At 39.7% G+C, this 21,455-nt stretch overlaps 1 protein-coding gene across 1 annotated transcript in view; it reads right to left on the bottom strand.

The window, feature by feature from the left end:
- Nucleotides 1–1,697: 1,697 nt before the first annotated feature.
- PCSK5 (proprotein convertase subtilisin/kexin type 5) overlaps nucleotides 1,698–21,455 on the bottom strand; it is a 262,061-nt gene continuing 242,303 nt past the window's right edge. Inside the window, exons 28-37 of the mRNA XM_015280354.4 lie at nucleotides 17,911–17,994; nucleotides 17,213–17,408; nucleotides 14,390–14,607; nucleotides 13,226–13,462; nucleotides 12,521–12,751; nucleotides 10,869–11,046; nucleotides 9,496–9,713; nucleotides 7,560–7,675; nucleotides 3,916–4,102; nucleotides 1,698–3,164 (exon numbers count right to left, since the gene is read on the bottom strand). Coding sequence (XP_015135840.2) covers nucleotides 2,761–3,164; nucleotides 3,916–4,102; nucleotides 7,560–7,675; nucleotides 9,496–9,713; nucleotides 10,869–11,046; nucleotides 12,521–12,751; nucleotides 13,226–13,462; nucleotides 14,390–14,607; nucleotides 17,213–17,408; nucleotides 17,911–17,994 — 2,069 coding nt within the window. The 3' untranslated portion in view covers nucleotides 1,698–2,760. The remainder of the gene's footprint in view (nucleotides 3,165–3,915; nucleotides 4,103–7,559; nucleotides 7,676–9,495; nucleotides 9,714–10,868; nucleotides 11,047–12,520; nucleotides 12,752–13,225; nucleotides 13,463–14,389; nucleotides 14,608–17,212; nucleotides 17,409–17,910; nucleotides 17,995–21,455) is intronic.

The following is a 21,455-nucleotide window of genomic DNA, read 5'->3' as shown; positions in this document are numbered from 1 at the left end:
AAGAGGAAATAAATCAACTTTTTGCATGGGTAGATAGTGATAGGTCAAGGGGGAATGGTGTTAGCCTAAAGGAGGGGAGATTTAGATTAGATGTAAGAGAAGTTTTTCACTGAGAGGGTGATGAGGTGCTGGAACAGGCTGCTCAGAGAGGTTGTGGAGGCCCTGTCTGTGAAGGTGTTCAAGGCTAGGTTGGATGGCACCCTGGGCAATCTAATCTAGTACTTGATCTAGTGGTTGGTAACTCTGCTCACAGCAGAGGAGTTGGAACATGATGATTCTTGAGGTCCCTTCCAGCCCAAGACATTCTATGATTCTACTAAAACACAGTTTATCAGAGAACAACCCACAGAGGAAGGAGCCTTGGGTCTCAAGATACTTGAACTGTAGCTCCTACAGTCCACTTTCCTTCACTTCCTTTCTAGCAAAACTTCAGGGTGATGTCATGGAAGACTAAACTTTCCTCTATATTCCCTAGAAAGAGGGAGGCTAAAGAACCCTGATAATCTACTCTTTCCTTTGAAGTCAAATACCTGGACTACATGAGAGGTAAGCGGTGGTAGAATATACAGTTTTCACAGAATCTTTTTCAAAGAGCTTTACTACTGATAGAGTAATCAGAAGTAGTTGCCTAGAAGAAAGGTTGATAAAATGAAAGTAATCTGAGAAGAATGAAGGTCTTTAGAAACTCCATGAATGAATAGGAATGGCAAGAAGGTACAGAGTAAAGTCTTAAGGCAGGAGAAAACTGAGGGGTCTTGAGTTGAGGAAAAAAGAAAATAAGAAAGCTGTCATGGTTTTATGATTTTTTGTTATCGGTATTCCACACCATAATATCATGTAGTGCACTGGGAGTTAGAGTTAGTGCTCCAGGTCTGGGTGCCTGTCCCAGAAGAGAAGAACTACATTCTCCAGAAGGCTGTTTGTTGTGCTGTTATCATTCCTGCTCAGGGGGAATAGATAAAGTATAAAATACAAGAAACTTCTCATTAACGTGATGGAGATGTTAGGCAGTGATCCCCTACACAAGATATTCACTGCATTTGTCAGGATGATTTCAAAATGCTCAGGTGCATCTAGGATTAAGCCTTTGAAATGCGATGAGGAGATTCCAGGTTTCAAAGCAAATTCTTACAATTGTTAAATAAGTCATTAACAATAATGACAAAGCATGTTAATCCAAACAATGTTAGGAAAGCAAGATAAGGCAGTCTTTCATTCAGTATGACCTTTCAGTCTGATTGTTCACTCTCCTTTCCCTGTTTTATTCAGAACTACTTCAGAGAAGAACTGAAGTGACAGGTAAGATGCATCTTTCCAGAGTACCTTCCTGTTGTGAAACTTTTGATAAACGTAGGTCCTTGCTTTGACTTTTTTGAACTCACATAACTTTGCATTCTTTCTCTTGGTGAAGATGCAATAATTAAAAGGTTAAAATTCAATGTGGAAACAATCATCTTCTCCTTAGAACTTCTTTGAACGTACAGATGGAAAGATCTGGAGGTATTTATAAATACTTTTTGCAAGAAATACCACTTAGGAATTGAGCTATAAAAATCAGATATTCTCACACAATTCCTTTGCAGCCATTAAATCTTTAAATTAAATTTGCAGTTCTAGAGTTGTTTCCAGTTCCAAAACTCCAAAGGAGCTCAAAGGGAAAGAGGAAAACTTGATAAATAATGACATTTTCAAAATGGTTTTGTGCAAAGAATTTATTCTTCCACAGTAAAAGGCCATAAAGAGCATCCTTTAGTACAATGAATTAAAATTTTGTAGTAATACAAAAATCACATTACTGTGTTCTTTTAAATTACATTACTAAATAAATATTAGTTATCCCCTTTGCCATCCTCCAATAAACTTGAGGCATTTACAGCAGAAATGTGAAACTTACTTGAACAAATAGTATTTAAATCATTTGTAGCTTGAGAAGCTAATTAGAAAGGAAAGAAGGAGTGCTGTTTTGTGGCTGTATTTATAGACCATATTTCCCTTTGCAGTAAACCAAGAAGTCTGTGTGTGCAATGAAAGACTATTTAACAAGCTCTTGAATAAAGAATAATCATAGATTGCTACATAAAATATTTTCATTATTTTTCATACAAACCATGAATACAGTGAAGCAATCCGGAGTAGTCACAATCTCAATTCTTAAAAATCATGTTATAGGTGCACAATTTCACTGGGAACTATGCCACAAGATTCTAAGCAGAAGTGTGTTGGCTTTGAGGAGCATAGCTGCACCAAGTGACATCAACAAAGAAAATCTGGCTAGAATCAGAAACCTTGCCCATGCTATTACAAAAGGCTACATAACTATAATCACAATGTAGTAAACTACTGGCACACTACTCCAGTGATATTTTTCATGTAGACAAATAGATCTATCTTGTCTGTATCAACACTATTTTAAAAGAGAGCAGCAAAGTTTGCAGTAAGTATTTATGTACGGTTTGAATGGGTGTTTGTGTTTATTATAATGCACGTGCATACACATTTGGAAAGGATTTGCTGTCCACAAAAATGCACAGGAATGTATTCTTCTAAACTGCCTACATCTGGAGTGCAACTTAAAGCCTAAGAGGGATTTATGTGAAGCTTCAGGACCAAAATGTTTTTAGAAACCATTCTGCTCTCAAATTAAGCATTAGTTAAAATCTTAAGATCAGCCTGAAAAGGAGTAAATATACATACTTAATAGAATTGCTGCAATTTAATAGGAAAAGAAACAGAGCAGAAAATCTGTAAGACAGTAGAGAGTTATCTAAATGAGTAACTTTCATCATCATATTCAAGCTCGTCTTCTTCATCATCCTCCAAAAGTCCATATCTAAATTTACGATAGACTGTGCCATCCTGACCCATATATACAATGTCATCTTCTTCATCATCATCTTCAATATCTCGATCTCTGTATTCAATCACTTGATCTTCCTGATAGCTTGTGCTTTCATGATAATTGCTTGCATAGGAAGGAAGGGTTTTGGAGTCATTTGTCAGCTTCTCATACCTACCTTTACTGACAGCGCGTGGTTTTGATTTTGATTTTCTCCAGATGACTACAATGGCTCCAATGACAAGGACAAGTAAAATGCAGGTAATGACAAAGAAAGCACTTTTGTTTTTGCTTGCTGGTGGTAGTGTGGTCCGTAATACACAGTCATCTGGCAATAGCAATTAAAAAAGAAAAAAATCAAGTTGTGTGTGTACATGTGAATTGGTGAGTTTTGTTTTAAAAGACTAGGTATGTTTTAACTGTGATGGTATAAGTAAGCAAGGTTATTGAGACAGCTTTGTTTCTTTATTAGATTGGCAGTAATCAGAAAGAAGCTGAAAAGCTATTAGATAGACAAATACAGTCTTTCTATCTGAGAGTAGGCAAGAAATGGAGAATCTCTCCCCTTCCCAAGATATTTGTACTTTTCACTATCAGGCACCTAGGAAGACTTGAAGACAGGCTGTGTGAGCCTGTTTTTCATAACTGTATCAGTTTGCTCTATAAAAATATTTTTTCCACCCTACGGATTGTCAATTGTATAAAACACTTCAGCTGTTTTGAAGTTGACTATGATTTTGACTTAGGAGCTCAAGCTCCTAAGTGAGAGCACATCCTAATGATGTGTTTCAAATTGCTATTCATTTGAAGAAAGCACTTACAAGTCAACTGTTTTATGAAATGCTTGGCCATTTGGCACAATAGATGGGAATGAGAGAAGGTGGCAACTCCTGTAGCAGATGCAATTGCTGATATGAGGGTGAAGTCCTTCCTATTCTAGTGATGGAGCAGTAGAAATACACCACATAGTTGTAGCTCAGCAGCACATTTTTGCTGTTTTCCACTTTTCACCTCTAAAAATCAGCTTAGTCAGCCATAATGTCCACCAGCAGCATTACTGCCCCTCAGGAGGGTCCTACCTTGAGTTTCACTGCAGTCACAGCACTCTGGGGCGCCTGGTGAGTCAGTGTCACTGCAGCAGGGTAAGCAGCGGCCTTCCTCCAGGTAGAGCTGCATGCCAGCAGGACAGATGGTACAGTTGAGAGGTCCAGGTCCCTTGCACTCTGTGCATGTGCTGTCACATCTCTCACACTTTGTCTCATCCTCCTGCAGACACAGAACAAACAATGCATCTTTCTTTTCATCTTCCTTGGCCCTAACCTGACAGTAATGCCCTGTGATTCACTGAGTGGTCACCAAAGGTATCAACTGCAAGATACAGTAGGGAGTAGGAAAACTGAAATTTTGTTAATACTTCTTAGATTTGCACTGATCCACTTGTAGGAAGATGGATAAAGACTTGTAGGAGCTTAGAGACCTGACATAGCAAGACACCTGGCTAGAACTCACTCTGAATATTGCTTTTTGTCCAAAAAGTGTTTTTGTTTTGCTAGTCCTGCAGTAGTAGATTTGTGACTCTTTGGCACTAATGATGTCAAAGCAGCCTTCAAAAAGTGTACTCAAGAGTATAATTCAAAGTACTGAGATGGGAGAAGCAAGTGAAAATACGCTGAGGGAGAAAAAATTAAAAAATAAAAAGAAAGGAAAAATATGAGAGAATAAATTCCCTTTCTGATTAGGGAAGGGACAGAAATAAGGAGTAAAGCTGGCTGGAAATTTTGTAGCAAAGTAAAATTTTATTAGCTCACACTGGTTCTATTTCACAGAAACACAGAGTCATAGAATGGCTTGGGTTGGAAGGGAGGTTAAAGTTTACCTTGTTCCGACTCCCTGCCATGGGCAGGGCTGCTACCCACTAGATCCGGCTGCCTAGGTCCCCATCTACACTTGCATTGAACATCTCCATGGATGGGGTATCCACAGCTTCTCTGGGCAGCTTGTGCCAGTGCATCACTACCATCTGCATAAAAGATTTCCTCATAATATGTAATCTAATTCTTCCTTCTTTTAGTCCTGCCACTATCAGACCATGTAAAATGATGGTTTACCCCCTTATTATAAGCTTCCCTCAAGTACTGAAAGGCTCCAATGAGGTTTCCTCAGAGCCTACTAAACAAGCCTAGCTCCTTCAGCCTTACTTCATAACAGAGGTGCTCCAGCTCTCTGGTCATCTTCCTGACTGGACCTTCTCCAACAGCTCCACGTTTTTTTATGTACTGTGGGCACCAGGCCTGGACATAGTACTCACAGGGGCAGAACAGAGAGGGACAATCACCTCCCTCTCCCTGCTGGCTGCCCTTCTTTTGATGCAGCCCAGGATACTGTTGTCCTCCTGGGCTGTAAGTGCACACTTCTGGCTCATATCCAGTTTTTCATCTACCAGATTTCCTAAGTCCTTTTCTGGACAGCTTTCGCTGAGTTCTTCCAGTCTGTACACATACCTGGGATTACACCAGCCCAAATGCAGTACCTTGCACTTGGCCTTGTTGATTATGTTCACATGGGCCCACTTTTCAAGTTTGTCCAGATCCCTTTTGATGATAAGCCTTCCTTCTGACATATCATCAGCTGCACCACTCAGCTTCCTGTCACTTGCAAACTTGCTGAGAGTGTACTCAATCTCACTGTCTATCAGTGAAGATATTGAAGAACACTGGTGCTAGGAGGACAGATTCAAAAACTTCTCAAATTCCAATTAATGGAATGAGCACTAGTGGTGCTCATCACTGTCATACCTGAATCATGACATCATGACAATGTTTGGCAAATGGGAGGGGTATGTGAAGACTGGAGGATAGCTGATGTCAGTCACTCCAGTCTTCAGAAAGGGCAAGTCAGCCTCACCTCTGTCCCTGGAAAGGTGATGGAACAACTTGTTCTGGATATCCTATCCAAGCAGTTAGAAGAGAAGAAGGTCATCAGGAGTAGTCAGCATGGATTCACCAACAGGAAAGCATGTTTGACCATCCTGGTAGCCTTCTATGATGTCATCACTATCTGGGTAGATAGGAGGAGAGCAGTGGGTGCTGTCTGCCCTGACTTCAGTGAGGCATTTGACATTGTCTCTCACAACATCCTTGTAATGAAACTTAGAAAGTGTGGGATAGATGAGTAGATGGTGGGGTGGACTGAGAACTGGCTGACTGACAGAGCTCAGAGGGTTGTCATCAGTAGCACAGAGTCCAGTTGTAGGCCTGTAACTAGTGATGTAGGGATCAGTGCTGAGTCCAGTCTTGTTCAACAGCTTGATCAATGATCTGGATTAATGGATAGAGTTCACCCTCAGCAAGTTTGCTGATGCTGGGAGGAGTGGCTGACACACTGGAAGTCTCAGCTACCAGTCAACTAGACCTGGACAGACTGGCGAGTCAGGCAGGGAGGAACCTCGTGAGGTTTGACAACACCAAGCGTGTTTCTGGGGAGGAATAACCACATGCATCAGTATATGTTAGGGGATGACCTGATGGAGAGGAGCTCTGTAGAGAAGGACCTGGGTGTTCTGGTGGACAACAGGTTGACCATGAGCCAGCAGTTTGCCCTTGTGGCCTGAGGTGCATTAAAAAGAGCATGGACAGTCAGTCAAGGGAGGTGATCCTCCCCCTCTACTCTGCCCTGGTGAGGACACATTTAGAATACTGTGTCCAGTTCTGGACTCCCCAGTTCAAAGAAGACAGGGATTTCATAGCAGGAGTCCAGCAGAAGGCCACAAAGGTGATAAAGGCCCTGGAGCACCTCCAGTGTGAGGAAAGACTGAGGAATCTGTGTCTGTTCAGCCTAGGAAAAAGAAGACTGAAAGTGCATCTGATAAACTTTTATAAATACCTAAAGGGAGGCAGGAGGCAAATGGATGAGGCCAGGCTCTTGGTGGTGCATAGAAATAGAACAAGGAGTAATGGACTAAAACTTGAACTAGGAAGTTCCATACTAACATGTGGAAGAACTTTACAGCAAGAGTGACAGAGCACTGGAAAAGGTTGCCCAGAGAGGTTATGGAGTCTCATTCTATGGACACATCTAGGACCTGTCTGGATGCCTATCCGTGCAACCAATTGTACCTGCTTTGGTGGGGAAGCTGGACTCAATGATCTCTTGAGGTCCCTTCCAACTTCTGCAATTCTGTGATTGTGAGATTCTGTGATCTCCGGCCAGCTGTCTTGCTTTGCTGCTATATTCTTGAACAAACATCTTTGGAAGGCAGTTGGTGTAGAAACTGGGAAGCAGGCTAGCTGCACAGACCCAAACCTGACTGTGATCTTATTCTATGAAATATACATCTTTAACTTCAGCCTCTCTTTTCACTAGATTTCTGCTAGCAGAACTAGCAGGGATGTGATATGATTTCTCACAAACAAAGCAGCAGAAATCCCTGTGGAAATCTCAGTTAAACTAGGATAAAATAAATACTTCTTTACTAATATAATTTATTTTGTTCACATGGCTTTGGTATCATCTTTGACAGAGTAATATCTTTATATTTACTCTTAGAGAAGTGCTCTATAGCAGAAAGACCCACAAGGAGAAACAATGCTTCCTTTGTCAAGAGAAGAAAAAAGTAGGCATTTTTTAAAGCTTTGAAAACTCCAAGAACATTCTGTGTTTGTGTTGTGTTCAGAAGCTAAAGTCCAGCATACTAATTACAGGACCAAATGCCTATGAAAATTACCTCTTGTCCTGGTGCCTCCTGGACTTTGTAGTAACCTACCAAACAGTCTGAGTTGCATATTCCGTTTAACAAACTGTAGCTCCACACACAAGATGTGCAGCTGAATCCTTCCTTTCCTAAAGAGACAAATAAAACAACAAAATTAAAACAGTAAAAATTCTCATCTGACTTCATTTTTATCACTACTACCAATGAAAAGGGATACTTGTCAACTTCAAGAATCTGAAGTGGGGAGTCCAGCTTGAAGAAACTGATATTAAAATGGTATTGAACAGCTTATGCATGATGCTTGAGGTTTTGTGCACCCCAAAACTGCATTTCTTAAGTGTTTTGATATTCATGAAATGTGATTAGGGAACTCATTGCACAGGGAAGCTGTTGCATTCTGGAGGATCATTTAGAAAGGTGCATGTTTTGTGAGTCTTTTTGAAGGCAGATGCTGCCCACAGTGTTTCCATGGAGCATTAAAGTGAGTGGTTTGTCCTATGTGTTAAGATGCATCTGTCAGTTTCCCTGCAACTAGATGTTTTCTTCCATTGTCTGAAAGGAAAAAAAATGGACTAGTTCATGTTAGCAAAAGTTAAACAGGTGAAGTTAGCAACCTTCTGTGGCTCAGTTAATTTACTGTGTGGGTTTTCTGGTCTTGAGAAAGAAGAGACACCACATCACTTCTTTTCCTGTGCATAAGCAGTGCAGATGCATTCAAAACAGCTACGGATTTGTTATTTGAGAATATGAGCTTGTATTTTATCTTAGTAGTAACTACAATAGAAAATGTCTTCCGTAGTATTTTTATCATGAATAAAACAAAATTCATGATTAGAAATGGTATGTAAATTAAATGATAGTATTTTTGTCCCAAATCCAAACTAAAATATTTGTTATTTATTATAATGCTGTTATTCATTCACATTTTAATAGTTCTTGAAGGTCTCTTCACTCTTCGAACTATTTCCACAATTTTAAGTATTGTTATGTTGCAATTAGCCATCTGTGCTATCAAATATTTCCACCATCCAAAACAATTGTAATACACTGCAGGGGGTAGTCTGAGCCGTGGACCAGAAGCTGCCAGCTATCATCTGATGACACTCATTTCAAGTGGACTAATGCCCCATTCCAAATTGCATGCAGTATTATAAAGGGGAATGAAGAAACTGAATATGTGAGAGTGCCATAGAAGAAAACATCTCTCAAAATAAACTTGGTAAAATACTTAACTGTATTAAAAAGAGCAGACATCACACTCTTTTTTCCCCCATGCTGAAGATATGCTTTATGGCCTTATCTTAAGTGTTGTTAGCTGTTGATTTTCTACTCTTACCTTCACAGACCACAAAGATCTGAGGTTAGATTTAAATTCCTTGGCTTTCACAGAGTAATACATAGTAGGTTAGCTCAAAGATGAAGATACTATTCAGTGTTTGTGCAAGAAGCAGAGTGTAGCTGTGTAGGCAACAAAGCCCCTTTATTTTGAAGTGGATGAGCATCTTTGTGTGAGGCCTGGCTGACTGAAAACTTAATTACCACTGTCAGTTTATTTCTCTTCTCTGGGAACTCACTCTCTATGCTCTCCTGTGCGTCTGTGCTCGGTGCCTGCAGGTGGCCCCATGGGGAGCCTGCTGGGAATTCATATCCTTCCTTTGATCTTGGTGGACTGGTACTTTAAAGGCGAGGTGGAAACACGAAGCAGTCAGAAAAGCAAGAAATCCTGGGGTGTAGGAGAAGCTGGCAGCTGCTGGGGAGGTCGTGGCTGCTTGCTGTGGCCAGAGATTATTGATGGCTGGTAGGGTTATGCACAGCACACCTTTTTGTTGTGTGTTTACAGATCTTGGAGCAGAGGAAGGAAAAGAAAGGAGACGGAGGTGCCTGGGTAATCTTGGCAGGTGTTTTGATAATCTCTTTTATGTTGCCAAAGCAGAGTGAATGCTTTTACCTTCGCAAGTTCGGCAGAAAGGGTGGCATCTTTCACAGACATTGTCATCCTTGTTTTCATAGTAATATTCAGGACAAGAGCTAACACATTGGTTCTTGGAGTGCAGCAGGTAGAAGTATGTATCGCAGAAAAGGCAGTCTGTCGGTTGAGGCCCCATGCACTCCTTACAGCCCTTGTGACAGTGCTCGCATGACCCAGTGGAGTTCTGTGCAAAATAGCTGAAACAGATTTGATAACTGTGGCTTTGCAAAATGTCTAACAGTGGCAGGAAAACCAGAACATCTTTCATCACAAAATCTTTCTCTGATCACATGAATACCTAAAAGTGATAATTATGTTATCACAGTAAATATTTGCAGTCCCAGTGGAAACAGAATGAATATCCTTGGCCATTGGAATTCAGCTATGAAGCAAGTCTTTGTAAAATTGAGAGTGTATAAAGAAAGGCTTTCTAAAATTGAATTCAGGTACGAAATAAGTATGTAAATAGGCAGGGCCCAGAAAACATAAGCTCCATTTTGATTTTCTCAGAGATATCTTGTGTGATATTGGTTAAGCAAAGAGTTTCTCACTACACTGATGACCTACTGTCGGATGGTAATTCAGCAACTTCATGATTTCTTTCAATCCACAAGCAGGTTTAGTCAAGGGATCCCAACAGAGGGGCAATTGGTTCATCGAAGTTGTGCAGTCAGAGGAAAAAGGGGAAGAGCTGCATTGTGGCTGTGTTGAGATATGGCCATTACAGACTTCCAGTTTAATAGAATGATAACTGAATTTGAATGCCAGCATGACTGCAATGCTGCAAAATCAAATGGACCTGAGCCACAAATCATAAGTCCAATTTCCAGATTTAAATTTTTGTGACATAGTCACAAGAACTAATTGAATTCACATTTTGAAATTGAATGTATCATATTAATGAAGTTGATGCCCAGGAGTTTTACCACTCATTTAAAACATGTTTTAGTGGTTGGTTTTATTATGATCAGTTATAAACATTTGCTTAATGCAAAACAAAAATCATCTCATCTAAACTTCAAGTTAGGTGGAGCCTGAAAGGGTGCTTGCCTCCTGTGTTTAAGCTGATAACTTACAATATTTATACTGCTCCACTCTTTTCTATATAAACATAACCTAAGAGCATCCTCAGAGAGTGAGAATGACCACATAATGTCAGATAGTCCCAGATCGGGACCAAACATTCTAGTTTTATACTATCAGAGGAGGTTTTCCACTGCCTCTGTACTGGAACAGCATAAGACATTTCTGCTGGAAATGAAATTTAAATCTATCTGACTCTAAAATAAATAACCTAATTTCTCAAAGTGCTCTCTGTGCTGTAGCTCTTTGCTAAATATCTTGGACCTTACCCCGTTGGACACTGGTTTACGCATCCTTTTCCTTGTCTGTACAAGCCTGGTTTACAGGAAAGGCACTGTGAGCTGTGTTTTCCACTGCAGGTGGCACAGGTGGTGTGGCATGGGGAACACCGTCCTTCGTCACTGTCAGCGTAATACCCAGCAGGGCATTTTTCAACACAGGTTGTATCTGCACAGACAGCAATGAGGAATAGAATGTCATAGTCAGTATTTGCTGCTATAAAATTGCTCGCGAAGCGCTCCTAGATTTGGCTCTAACAGGAGATGCTGTTAACGCTTGTACCAGAGCAAGAAAAGGGAATGCTGGGACATAGTAACTTCTTCTAAGCCTTTTCAATTAAGTCATCCTCATTTCTGTACTTCATGTACATTAGCAGGATCTTCAGAGCAGATAATTTTTTTTATCTTTAGGGAACATAAATACGTAGCACATAATAATGAACAGCTGTGATTTCATTCAAAATGCACGAAAGAAGAAATAATAATGAAGAAGCTTTCTATGGGCATAAACATTTCCCGTAGTTTTCACTCTTAGAAGTGTCGACCTCGTTGCATTCTGTGTATATGATGAATCTGAAATTTAGTGACTTTTATTTGCTGGTCTTTACTTCTATATGTAGCTGCTGCTTTGTATTACGAGAATAAATGTCTCCAGTGCTGCCAAATGTACCAGGTACATCACACTGACTGAACTATCAGAGGGTCATTAGCAGGATAGGAATCAGGAGTAAGAAGCTAAGTGATTCAAATAGCTGCAAGCATGTCAAGCTAAAAGAGCAGTGATTACTTAGCTAGAAGCTTAGTACTTATTATCTAGCCTGTTTTCACATTTTGATGATTAAAATTGGAGAAATAAAGATACTTCCTTTTTTTTTTTTCACCAATGGTAGTTGTGCAAAACAATTGAATGTGTTGATATAAAACACAGACTCAAACATCTTGGGGTCAGTTTCACTTCAGGCTTTCTTTATGTGTTTCTGGCATGAAAGGTCATTTAAATCAGTTTCTCTCCAACTAATTCTCTAAATTTTTTCTTGAAAAAAATTGCAAAGAATTGAAGCTTAAGGCTTAATATTTTATACTCTTTGTCAATTTGTTCCTGAGACAATAGACTTTTACTCCAAGTCACAAAAGTAAAGTAGTTTTACATTTCAGCCATCCACTTCAGACTGGCACTGTGATCCAGGAACAATTTTTAACATTTCTGCTTAAGTATTTATCTGTTCATCAGATTTCTGCATGAATTAAACAAGTCAACATGAAAACTGTGATTTTGTGCTTACAAAAAGAAAAGATAGTCCCTCTCTCCTTCTTAAGATCTTTACAGAAAGCAACAGTGACAGTAAACAGGAAGTGAATTAAAAAAAATACATTTTGTTCGTATTTGTTGCTACTTAGAAGTCTTCCTTTGGCCCCAGTGAGTGGCTGACCCAGAATGATGATTTTTCTCTGTCTTTCAAAGTGTTTCCAGGTAGCTCTGCAGAAAGTAGTTATCACTGAGCAAGTCTTCTACTTATCAGGTCAACATTGCAATATTTAGATAGTCTAAAGCAGTCCTAAATGTTTTATGAACGTCATATAAGCTTGTTTATTTCATGCTGCCAGTGTGGAATAAAGCCTATAAACAGGAGAAAGACACTTACTGAAAAGATAGCGGTTATTTGCACAACTAATACACTGGTGTTCAGTTGGTCCTGAGCAGTGAAAACATTTCTTATGACAAGTTTTGCAGGTCTCAGTCTTCTCATCATAGTACTCGGTGCGAGAGCAGTGTCCGGATAGCACGCAGTGCCCGTTACGATTCAGGATCAGGCCATTTCTGCACGTAAGGCAGGCAGTGGAAGAAGAACAAGTCTTGCATGTCCTATTGCATGCTGAAATGGAGAAACAGTAGGAACGTCACCATGTCTCGCTACCTTTCAGATTATTATTTCAGTTTAAATTTTGCAAGGAGCTGTCTCCATCTCAGAGTGAGAGGCTGAGGGAAGTAGAAAAAAATCTCTGCTTCCGCATAGTCAAGCCATTCACCATTTTTAGTGTTATGCAACCAGTTCCTTAGGTTTCCTTTTGCACTAAGTAGTGATCTTCTACATACTGTGTCTAGCAACACTCAGCACTTTAGTAGAGTGGTTGTTTGTTACAATAAACACATTCTAGTTTTGTTGCCTTCCTCTCTGGGCTTTCTTTAATTTTTGTAAACTGTCCTTGATATTTTTTCTGCCTTTGTTATCCCCTCCATTTCCAGGACATAGATAGCCATAGTAAGCAAGGACAGGTCCTTTTAGAATAGTGTTTTGCTAGTCTACTTCTATCTTACTCCCATTCTGGAGAAAACAGCAGCTACCAACCTTGACAGTCTTCGGTCTCGTCTTCATAGTAAGTCCCTTCAGGGCACTCTTCAGAACACATGCCATCATATAGGACATAGTAGCTGACTGCACACTCAGTACAGTCGTCTGAGTCTGGTCCACTGCAGTCCTTGCAGTCTCCATGGCAGGGAAAGCAGTGCTTGTCTTCAGCATAGAATTGGGTAGGGCAGTCCTCTACACACTTCCCTTCATGCAGGAAGAACCCGTCCACACACTCTACAGAGAGCAACAAACAGGGTAAGCAAAAGTGCTAATGTTGACTTCAGTATGTGAGGGAGCAGTTCATGTCATAACAGGAGATAAGCAGACAGCTTGGGAACATAGTACTTTCTCTTCTAACTCTTTCTCCTCCAACTTGCCTATCATAGCCTAGCTCTCATGAAGCTTTTTCTGTTTCTTCTCTAGGGTCTTAGAAGCGAAATCAGCTATTCATTTGTGTTGATAGTAAACAAACAGTTCTGCCACTGTATACTGGTGGACATGGTTGCTCATTTCTGAACTTTTGTTTGATTTGTTATTATATGAATCTGGTTGGAATATTTAATCAGAATGTTTTGCTAGAGCTTGGATTCAACTGCCTAACTTTGTTATGAGTACTTGGTTTAACAGTGTTGTTTATGATTTTCTTTTTCCTCCATGTTTGTGTTTTGAGAATAACTTGATAAACATTAACTATCATGGGAATATTCTGGTATGCATTCAGACTCCTCAGCACGTTGAAGTTTTTCCTAAGCATGCATTGCTAGACAATGTTTCATTACAAACGTTTCATTCTCCGCCGTGAGTAGTATTGTAAAGAGACATAAAGTTCAGTCAAACTAGGGAAGAAGCATTCTGTAATTCACAGCGGTATTCATGTGTATTTAGGTATTCAGACATGAATACAATAAGGCAGCATCGAACAAATACAAATCTCTGAAGAACAACAGGAACACACAAAGCAAGATGAAATTGCTTTACAGATCCCCGGTTTAGACTGAATCTCCTCATAAAGCACCAAGTGCTTAGCCTCTGTCTTAGAGTTGTTTTTCCTTGGTTTGATTTGGTTTACAGAATTTCTTTTCAGGTCTGTTATTCTGTCAGTCTGCTCGTAGACTGATCTAGACAGATTTTAGCCAAGTCACAAGCAGTTCTTCGTAATACCTTTGCATGTTTCAGTGTGAATGCACTCCAGGCACATAGCAGGGCAGTGTTTACAGATTCCATCAAAGGCAAAATGTTTCTCTGAACAGGTAGGTTTACATTCCCACTGCTCCAGAAGCAAAGGACTTTTGCAAGACTGGCATTTGGTGGCACTTCCCTCACATGTCTTACAGGAACCACTGCATTCCTTGCAAGTCCCAGAATCATTGAAGTATCCCCTATTAAGTAAAAATAAACACAAAGCAAACTGTTGGTCAGCATATATTTACCACAGTCCAGTCCATTACAAATTATGAGCGTATGTGAGGCTATTGACTTTGCCAGTGCACTCATTTCATTGGATCTAATAGGTTTCTCACACATTTAGATACTTGTCCTCCACTCAATTCACATCTTCCATGCGTGCAAGCAGAAACTCTGCATAACTAGTACCATGAAGGGGGTTTGGCCTTCCCTTATTGTTATACCTTCACTATGGGATATTGGACTTCCTTTCCCACCACTTCCTTGGTTTGCCACTTCCATAAAACAGGAGGGTCTATAATGTCTGGGAAAAGAAAGAATCTATACTCCCATGACTGACTCTCAGAGGTGATGGCAGAGAAAGAATGAGACGTTGCCTCATTGGTCTCAGATGGGAGAAGGAAGAAGCCCACAAGTGTCAAGGCTGGGAAGAATAAAGAAGGGCTGGATTAAACAGACAATAAACGCACAATGTTTAAGCACCTGTGTTTGGTGACAGTAAGATAGGAAAGGAGGAAGAAGTTTTACCAGCATCTGTGGTGTGAGAGCTGCTGTAGGCAGCCCAGGTTGATGAAAACAATAAGAAAATAGGCCTACATTTTAGGAGAAGAGGGATGCAATCCAGTCTGCCTATACTCTCAAAACTAAAATGTTAGAAGATAGAGGGAAAAGCAAGTCTCCATTTTCAGATGATTGTTAATCCATATGTATGGAAACACTGATTAAATCTAAGGAAGAAATTGACTTGGAAAACAAAACATGTACTTCACTTAAACAAGACTTGTAGCAGGATATGACTTCCTAGAGATTACATTTCCAAAGAAGGTCTGAGGAGGTGTGTTAGGAGCAAGGCTAGAGAAAAATAAAGAAGAGCATTTCCTGTCATCTATTCTCATCTTCCTTCCTTTTTTCTTCTCCTAATCTTTAGTCATAATCCTGCATCTATCTCTGATAGTCCCTTCTTCTTTTGTTCCAGTCCCAAGTGCTCTTCTAGCTCATATATTTCAGTGTCCTCTGTCGGAAATGATCAGTGCAGCAAATCAACCCTTCCTCTGTGGTGTACGAAACAAACTCTAAAAAAAAATCGCCTAGAATCCTCTACCTCAATGGAGAGTGGAATCATAGAATTTTTGGAATTGGGAGGGACCTTTAAAGGTCATATAGTCCACCTCCTCTGCAGTGAACAGAAACATCTACAGCTAGATCAGGTTGTTTAGAGCCCTGTTCAGCTTGACCTTGAATGTCTCCACGGACATTCAGTTATTCCTGCAGAACTTTTACTCAGAGGCTGAAACCAGTGTTCAACTCTAGCGGACTTTGCCAAATAAAAAGAAGCCATTTTTTAAAGCCTGGAATTAAAAAAAAAAAAAAAAAAAAAAAAAAGGGTTAATAGCAACTGAAAAAAGTAATAAAATCTGAAAAGCTTTATTTATGTTATACTGAACCTGTGTGGAATAAAAATAAGGAATAAGTACTGAAAAAAACAACAAAAACATACGCAATATGGATACATATGTGTAAAACTGCCAAAATATTACTTTCCTTGTCTTTTTTTTTTTTTTTTTTTTAGTTTTTTATTTCTTTTTCCTCCTGGAATAGGGCAGATATTTTGCATTTATTCTGAACTATGCTGGTCAGAATCTGTTTCACTGGTCCTTGTGTACTTATATGACAAAGTTAGCATGAAATTTATGCCAAAGAATTTGTGCTGGTAATAAGAAAAGCAGAAGCTGAACATTTTTCTTAAAAGAAAGATTATTCAAGCAAGAGTTTCATATTACATGGCACAGATTTTATACATATATATGTAGTTTTGATGAATGCTAACAAAGAAAGCACAGAAAACAGCAGTACCTGAGATAGTGAAGTTAATTCCATTTGTTGTAGTAAAAATTAAAGGATGTAAGCCAAGAATAGAAAAGCCTCACAGACTACTGTATTTCTGTATCAGATCTCTGAAACATTCACCTTGTTTCACAGAATCACAAAATCACTGGAAGGGACCTCTGGAGAACATCCAACTTCAACCCTCTGCTAAAGCAGGTTCTCTAGTGTAGGTTACACAGGAAAGTGTCGAAATGCCCAAATGGGTTTTAAACACATTGAGAGACAGAAACTCTACAGCCTCTTTGGGCAGCTTGTTCTAGTGCTCTGTCATGCTCAAAGGAAAGAGGTTCTTCCACTTGCTTGAAGATGGCATCCTAAGTAAGCTGTTCACACCCTTACTCTCTACTACTCTGAGTAAAAGACAGGTTAGAAGGACTAGACACTTGTTGCCAGTCCCCATGAAGAACATCCTGAAACACTGTGGTCCTTTTGAAGACAATGGGACCAGTAAAATCTGTCATAGCATTTCCTATCTAGTTTCACTTTTCATTTTTCACTTCCTCTCTAAACCATAGAAAATTTTGTTTACTCAGGCCATCTTAAAATGACTTTTACGTTGGGGTAAAAGCTTAATGTAACCTTAGGTGGTTACATTAAGCTTTCTCTTAAAAGACCTATTAAGGATTTAGATTACAAAAAGAGAAGGAACTCAGTGAGGAAATAAGGAGAAGTCAGGTAACAGGGGCTACTTACTCAGGGCATTCCTGTAAGCATCTGCCATTGTGGAGGAAGAAAGACTGTCCTTGTTCAGACTGACACTTCTGGCAGTGCCAGAGATCGGAGCACACCTCACAGTAGTCCATGCACATCTCACATTTCCCACTTCCAACGTCAGCAAAAGTTTGTTGTGGGCACTGAGAGACACATGTACTGTGGGCAAGAAATTTTCCTAGCAAAAGAGAAACCCAAGTGGGAATAAACACCAATTAGGAATGTATCTAAAAGATTTTTGCCTTTGGTGGCTATAAAAATGCTTTCATCTTCGTGGAAGTCTGACTTTCTGATGCCTGAAAACATGTATAAAACATTCTTCAAACAGTTTCTCAAAGTAGCTGGGAAATGTAGTAATTCAACTAAACTTTAAGGTTAGAAAGAACCATCAGGGTTATTTAGTACATCTCTCTGAATAAAGCCCTTTTCAGTAATACCTTCATTATGTCTACAAATTATGATTGAAGAGAAAGAAAAGGAGCAACATCTACCCTTATTGACAAGGGTATGTGATTAGCTCCTAGCTGATGTCTCACTTCAGCTGTTGATTTACCTGATTGTGCCCTAAGCTGCTAATGGACTTTCTAGTGACCATGATTGCAAATATTCCATTGAAGTATGTAACATACAGTATATTTTGTCTTTTGCAAGTCTTACCCAAAGAAGCTGAAGTCTCTTACCTTCTGGACATGAAGTGCACAAGTCAGCAGATTTGTCACAGGTCCTACATGAAGGATCACATGGTTGCAACTGCTTTTTTGCATCTGGAATTGAAAGAAAATACAGGCCTGTTTTAGACTGTTTTCTATGCTTTTATGTTCATTTTCCCTCGCTCTGGGAGGACTGGTTCCCTTTGGCTTTTTCTTAAGCTGTTGTTACAGTATGTCTCCTTGGATTTTTGGAGTTAGAACTCCAAACTGTAAAAGTTGATTATTGTGTTCAACTCCACACTCTTAAATGACAAATTAAGAACAGTAATAAAGGAAAACAGAAAAATTATCCCAAGAGTCAATAACACGCTATTCTAGACTTCTTATCCCAAATGAGAACAATTTAACTAAACATTTTTAGTTTGAGAGCAGTGATCCAAATCCAGGTTCCAATCTGTATTCCTGAAAGATTACAAACAGGAAGAAGAGGAAGGTATGTAAATTTTGGGGACTTGATGTAGTGAGGTATTTTTGTTGAGCCTTTGTACTAGCTGCTTGTCAGACCATTACCTTGCATCTAAGGGAGAAATCTCAGAGAAGGAAAGGGAAATGTCTGGAAAGATGATTGGTAAACTAATTCTCCCCAGTGATATTGCCTGCTATTTCCCTCCAAAAGGAAGGGTCTGGATGTGTTTCAAATTGAATCTTTATGCCTGCAGGAAGCTAAGACCTTGGTTATGCTTTGCATAGTCTCAGTGCCAAAGAGATTCAAGGATTGTAGTAAATGCAAAGAAAGTCTGTTGCCTCAGTGTGTGAGTCTGCATTTTGAGCCAAGCGGTCATAACAATGGGATAATGAACATATGATGAGGAAGTAATAATGAGCAAGTGGATAGAAGACAGTAGTCTTTTAACTTTTCCGGAAATCTAAAATAAGGAATAAAGCAAGGGACTCAGACAGTTTAGCACCTCAGCATATCCAACTCATCCTACCAATTAAATGTATTTGGCTTGTATGGGTTGAGGGACTGATTGACACCATCTGCTACCATCTAAATGGTGTACATACACTTTTTTGTTCTACCTGTTACAGCAAAATACTTTTGAAAGCTGATATTTGGAATGAAATTCACAGAAGAAAATGCTTTGATTTAAAGGAGGAAATAGAAGAGCTGGATCATATTTACAGCTGCTTTCCCCAAGTAGAAATGATAGGGATTTTAAACAACAGGGAGGCAATTCATAGAAAAGGGGTATATGCGTAGTAACATGTCACATAAACAGAAGAAGGAGTAATAATAAAAATAGTAATGATTATTGTTATTATTGAAAACCACACTGCTGAATGGGCTGATTTATAGCTATCTCTGCAAGAGTTAGTTTCACATCAGTGTGGCTAGGAGGCAGTCCATAACAGTATGTCACATCTGCAACTGACTGTGCCAGCTGCTCAGAGCACCTTAACAACTCCATGTTAAAAAACCCTCAGTGTGCTTTCCCTGGACAGCACAAGGCAAAGCAGGGACACAAAGCTTGACTCTTTAACAGCAGGGCACTCAGTGAGGACATAGTTCTTCTTTATCAGATCTACTTGTGAATAAATTTGAATAAAACAGTGAAAGCCCATAGTGTTATAAATCTTGATGATGACTGGCACAATACTGAAGAACTATGGATATGGTAGGAAATTACTAAGGCTTTCCCCATTATCATCATTATGGCTGTAGCATCTCTGCCCTCTCTGAACAAGTCTAAGAGAATTTCCAGGGTCTAGGCACAGGTCAGAGGATCTGCACTATAATGTACATATAAGAAGAAAGCAGCACACTATCAGGGCTGGGGTTAGCAGCAGTTAGAGTGAAGAAAGATTTCTTGAAAAGCCCTGATTTGGCTCTGTTCCTTGTGTTACCTATGCACAAGTTGTATTTTTACAGATAGATTAACAGTCATGTGATTTAGAAAGTGAAGTACTAGAGCTGCGAGCTAGTTTTAAAATATTGGTTTTAGTTGCCTATAAGTTTCATCCTTCTTGAGAAGAATGAACATTTAAGTTTGCTTTCTTAGCCCTTTAAATTAGGAAGGTATAGTTGTCTTTTGTGGCTTTCTGCAGCGGCATTTCCTGTCAATGTATATCCTTTCCTTCACTTGTTGATTTATTTTCTATGGCTTTTTCCTCTGCTGAAGTCCTATTTTTTCTATTTCAGGTTACACTATGCTGTTTCGGCAGATTAAAGTGTGTTTAAATGTCCCTGGGTGTTGAGGGCAGTCCAAGCCTCTGCCACATCTCTAGATGCACTTAACCTTACCACCACGCAAATGCTTTCACTTTACTCATCTAAATAATTCTCAAAGAAACCTTCCAGTTGACCATTGCTCATTCTGTGAGATGCAAAAATTTACAGTCAGATGTTTTTCAGGTCATTACTTCCTAGCTATATGTAGTTCTCCTTACTTAATTTTTGAAAAAATCCTTACTGAATGTTCTTCTTGTCACCTGTAAGAATATAAGGAATACTCTGAGAAAGATAAATGTTTGGTCTTAGTTTTACTGAACTGAGCAGCACTCAGGTTTTTTATTCTGCTGTTGTTGTGGATCATAAAATCATAACATCACTGAATCATAGAATAGCTTGGGTAAGAAGACACCTTGAAGATCAAGAAGTTTCAGCTGCCTGCTGTGGGCAGGATTGCTGCCCACCAGATCAGGCTGCTGAGAGACCCATCCAACCTGGCCTTGAACATCTCCAGGGATAGGCATTTACAGTTTCTCTGGGAAGCCTGTGCCAGTGCCTAACCACTCCCTGAGTGAAAAAATTCCCCCTGACATCTAGTATAAATCTCCCCTCTTCTAGTTTAAAAGCATTCCCACATGTCCTGTAACTATCTGCCCAGATAAAAAGTTTGTCTCCTTCCTGACTATAAATTCTCTTTAAGTATTGGAATGCTGCAGTGAGGTCTCCCCCAAGCCTTCTCTTCTTCAAGCTGAACAAGCCCAGTTCCCTCACCCCGTCTTCATATGGGAGGTGTTCCACCCCTCTGATCATCTTTCTGGACTCCTGTGTACTTGCTCCAACAGCTCTGCATCCTTCCCTTACTGGAAGCTCCAGACGTGGATGCAGTACTCCAGATGGGGACTCACTAGGGCAGAGCAGAGGGAGAGGATCTCCTCCCTATCCCTGCTGGCCACATGTCTTTTGATGCAGCCCAGGATACTGTTGTCCTTCTGGGCTGCAAGCGCACACTGACCTGTAAATTGTAAGCACTTTCACTTTTACACACTTGTCATTTGGTGATCTCTGAAACTGAATGTTGTTTAATTTATGTACGGCCGTGTAATTTTTATTTAATATATTTCACTTTGCCTCTAAAACCATGGCTGAAGGAAAGACGTCTTCCCGATGCCTGCCTGCAGTTGCACATCCTCAGTTCCTTCATTAGTTATTTGATAAGCTTTCACGATTTTCCCATTCATTGATCTTTTATAAATATGCAGTAAAAACAGTTTTTCATTTCCCTTCTCAACAGCCTTGCATCTAGCTACCTTACTCTGGCTTAAGTTTTATTTTATTTCTTTGA

This window comes from Gallus gallus, chromosome Z, assembly GCF_016699485.2.
Source record: "Gallus gallus isolate bGalGal1 chromosome Z, bGalGal1.mat.broiler.GRCg7b, whole genome shotgun sequence".
Taxonomy (NCBI): domain Eukaryota; kingdom Metazoa; phylum Chordata; class Aves; order Galliformes; family Phasianidae; genus Gallus; species Gallus gallus.
Note: the sequence above shows the minus strand (reverse complement) of the source record. Positions and strands in the feature narration are given on the sequence as shown.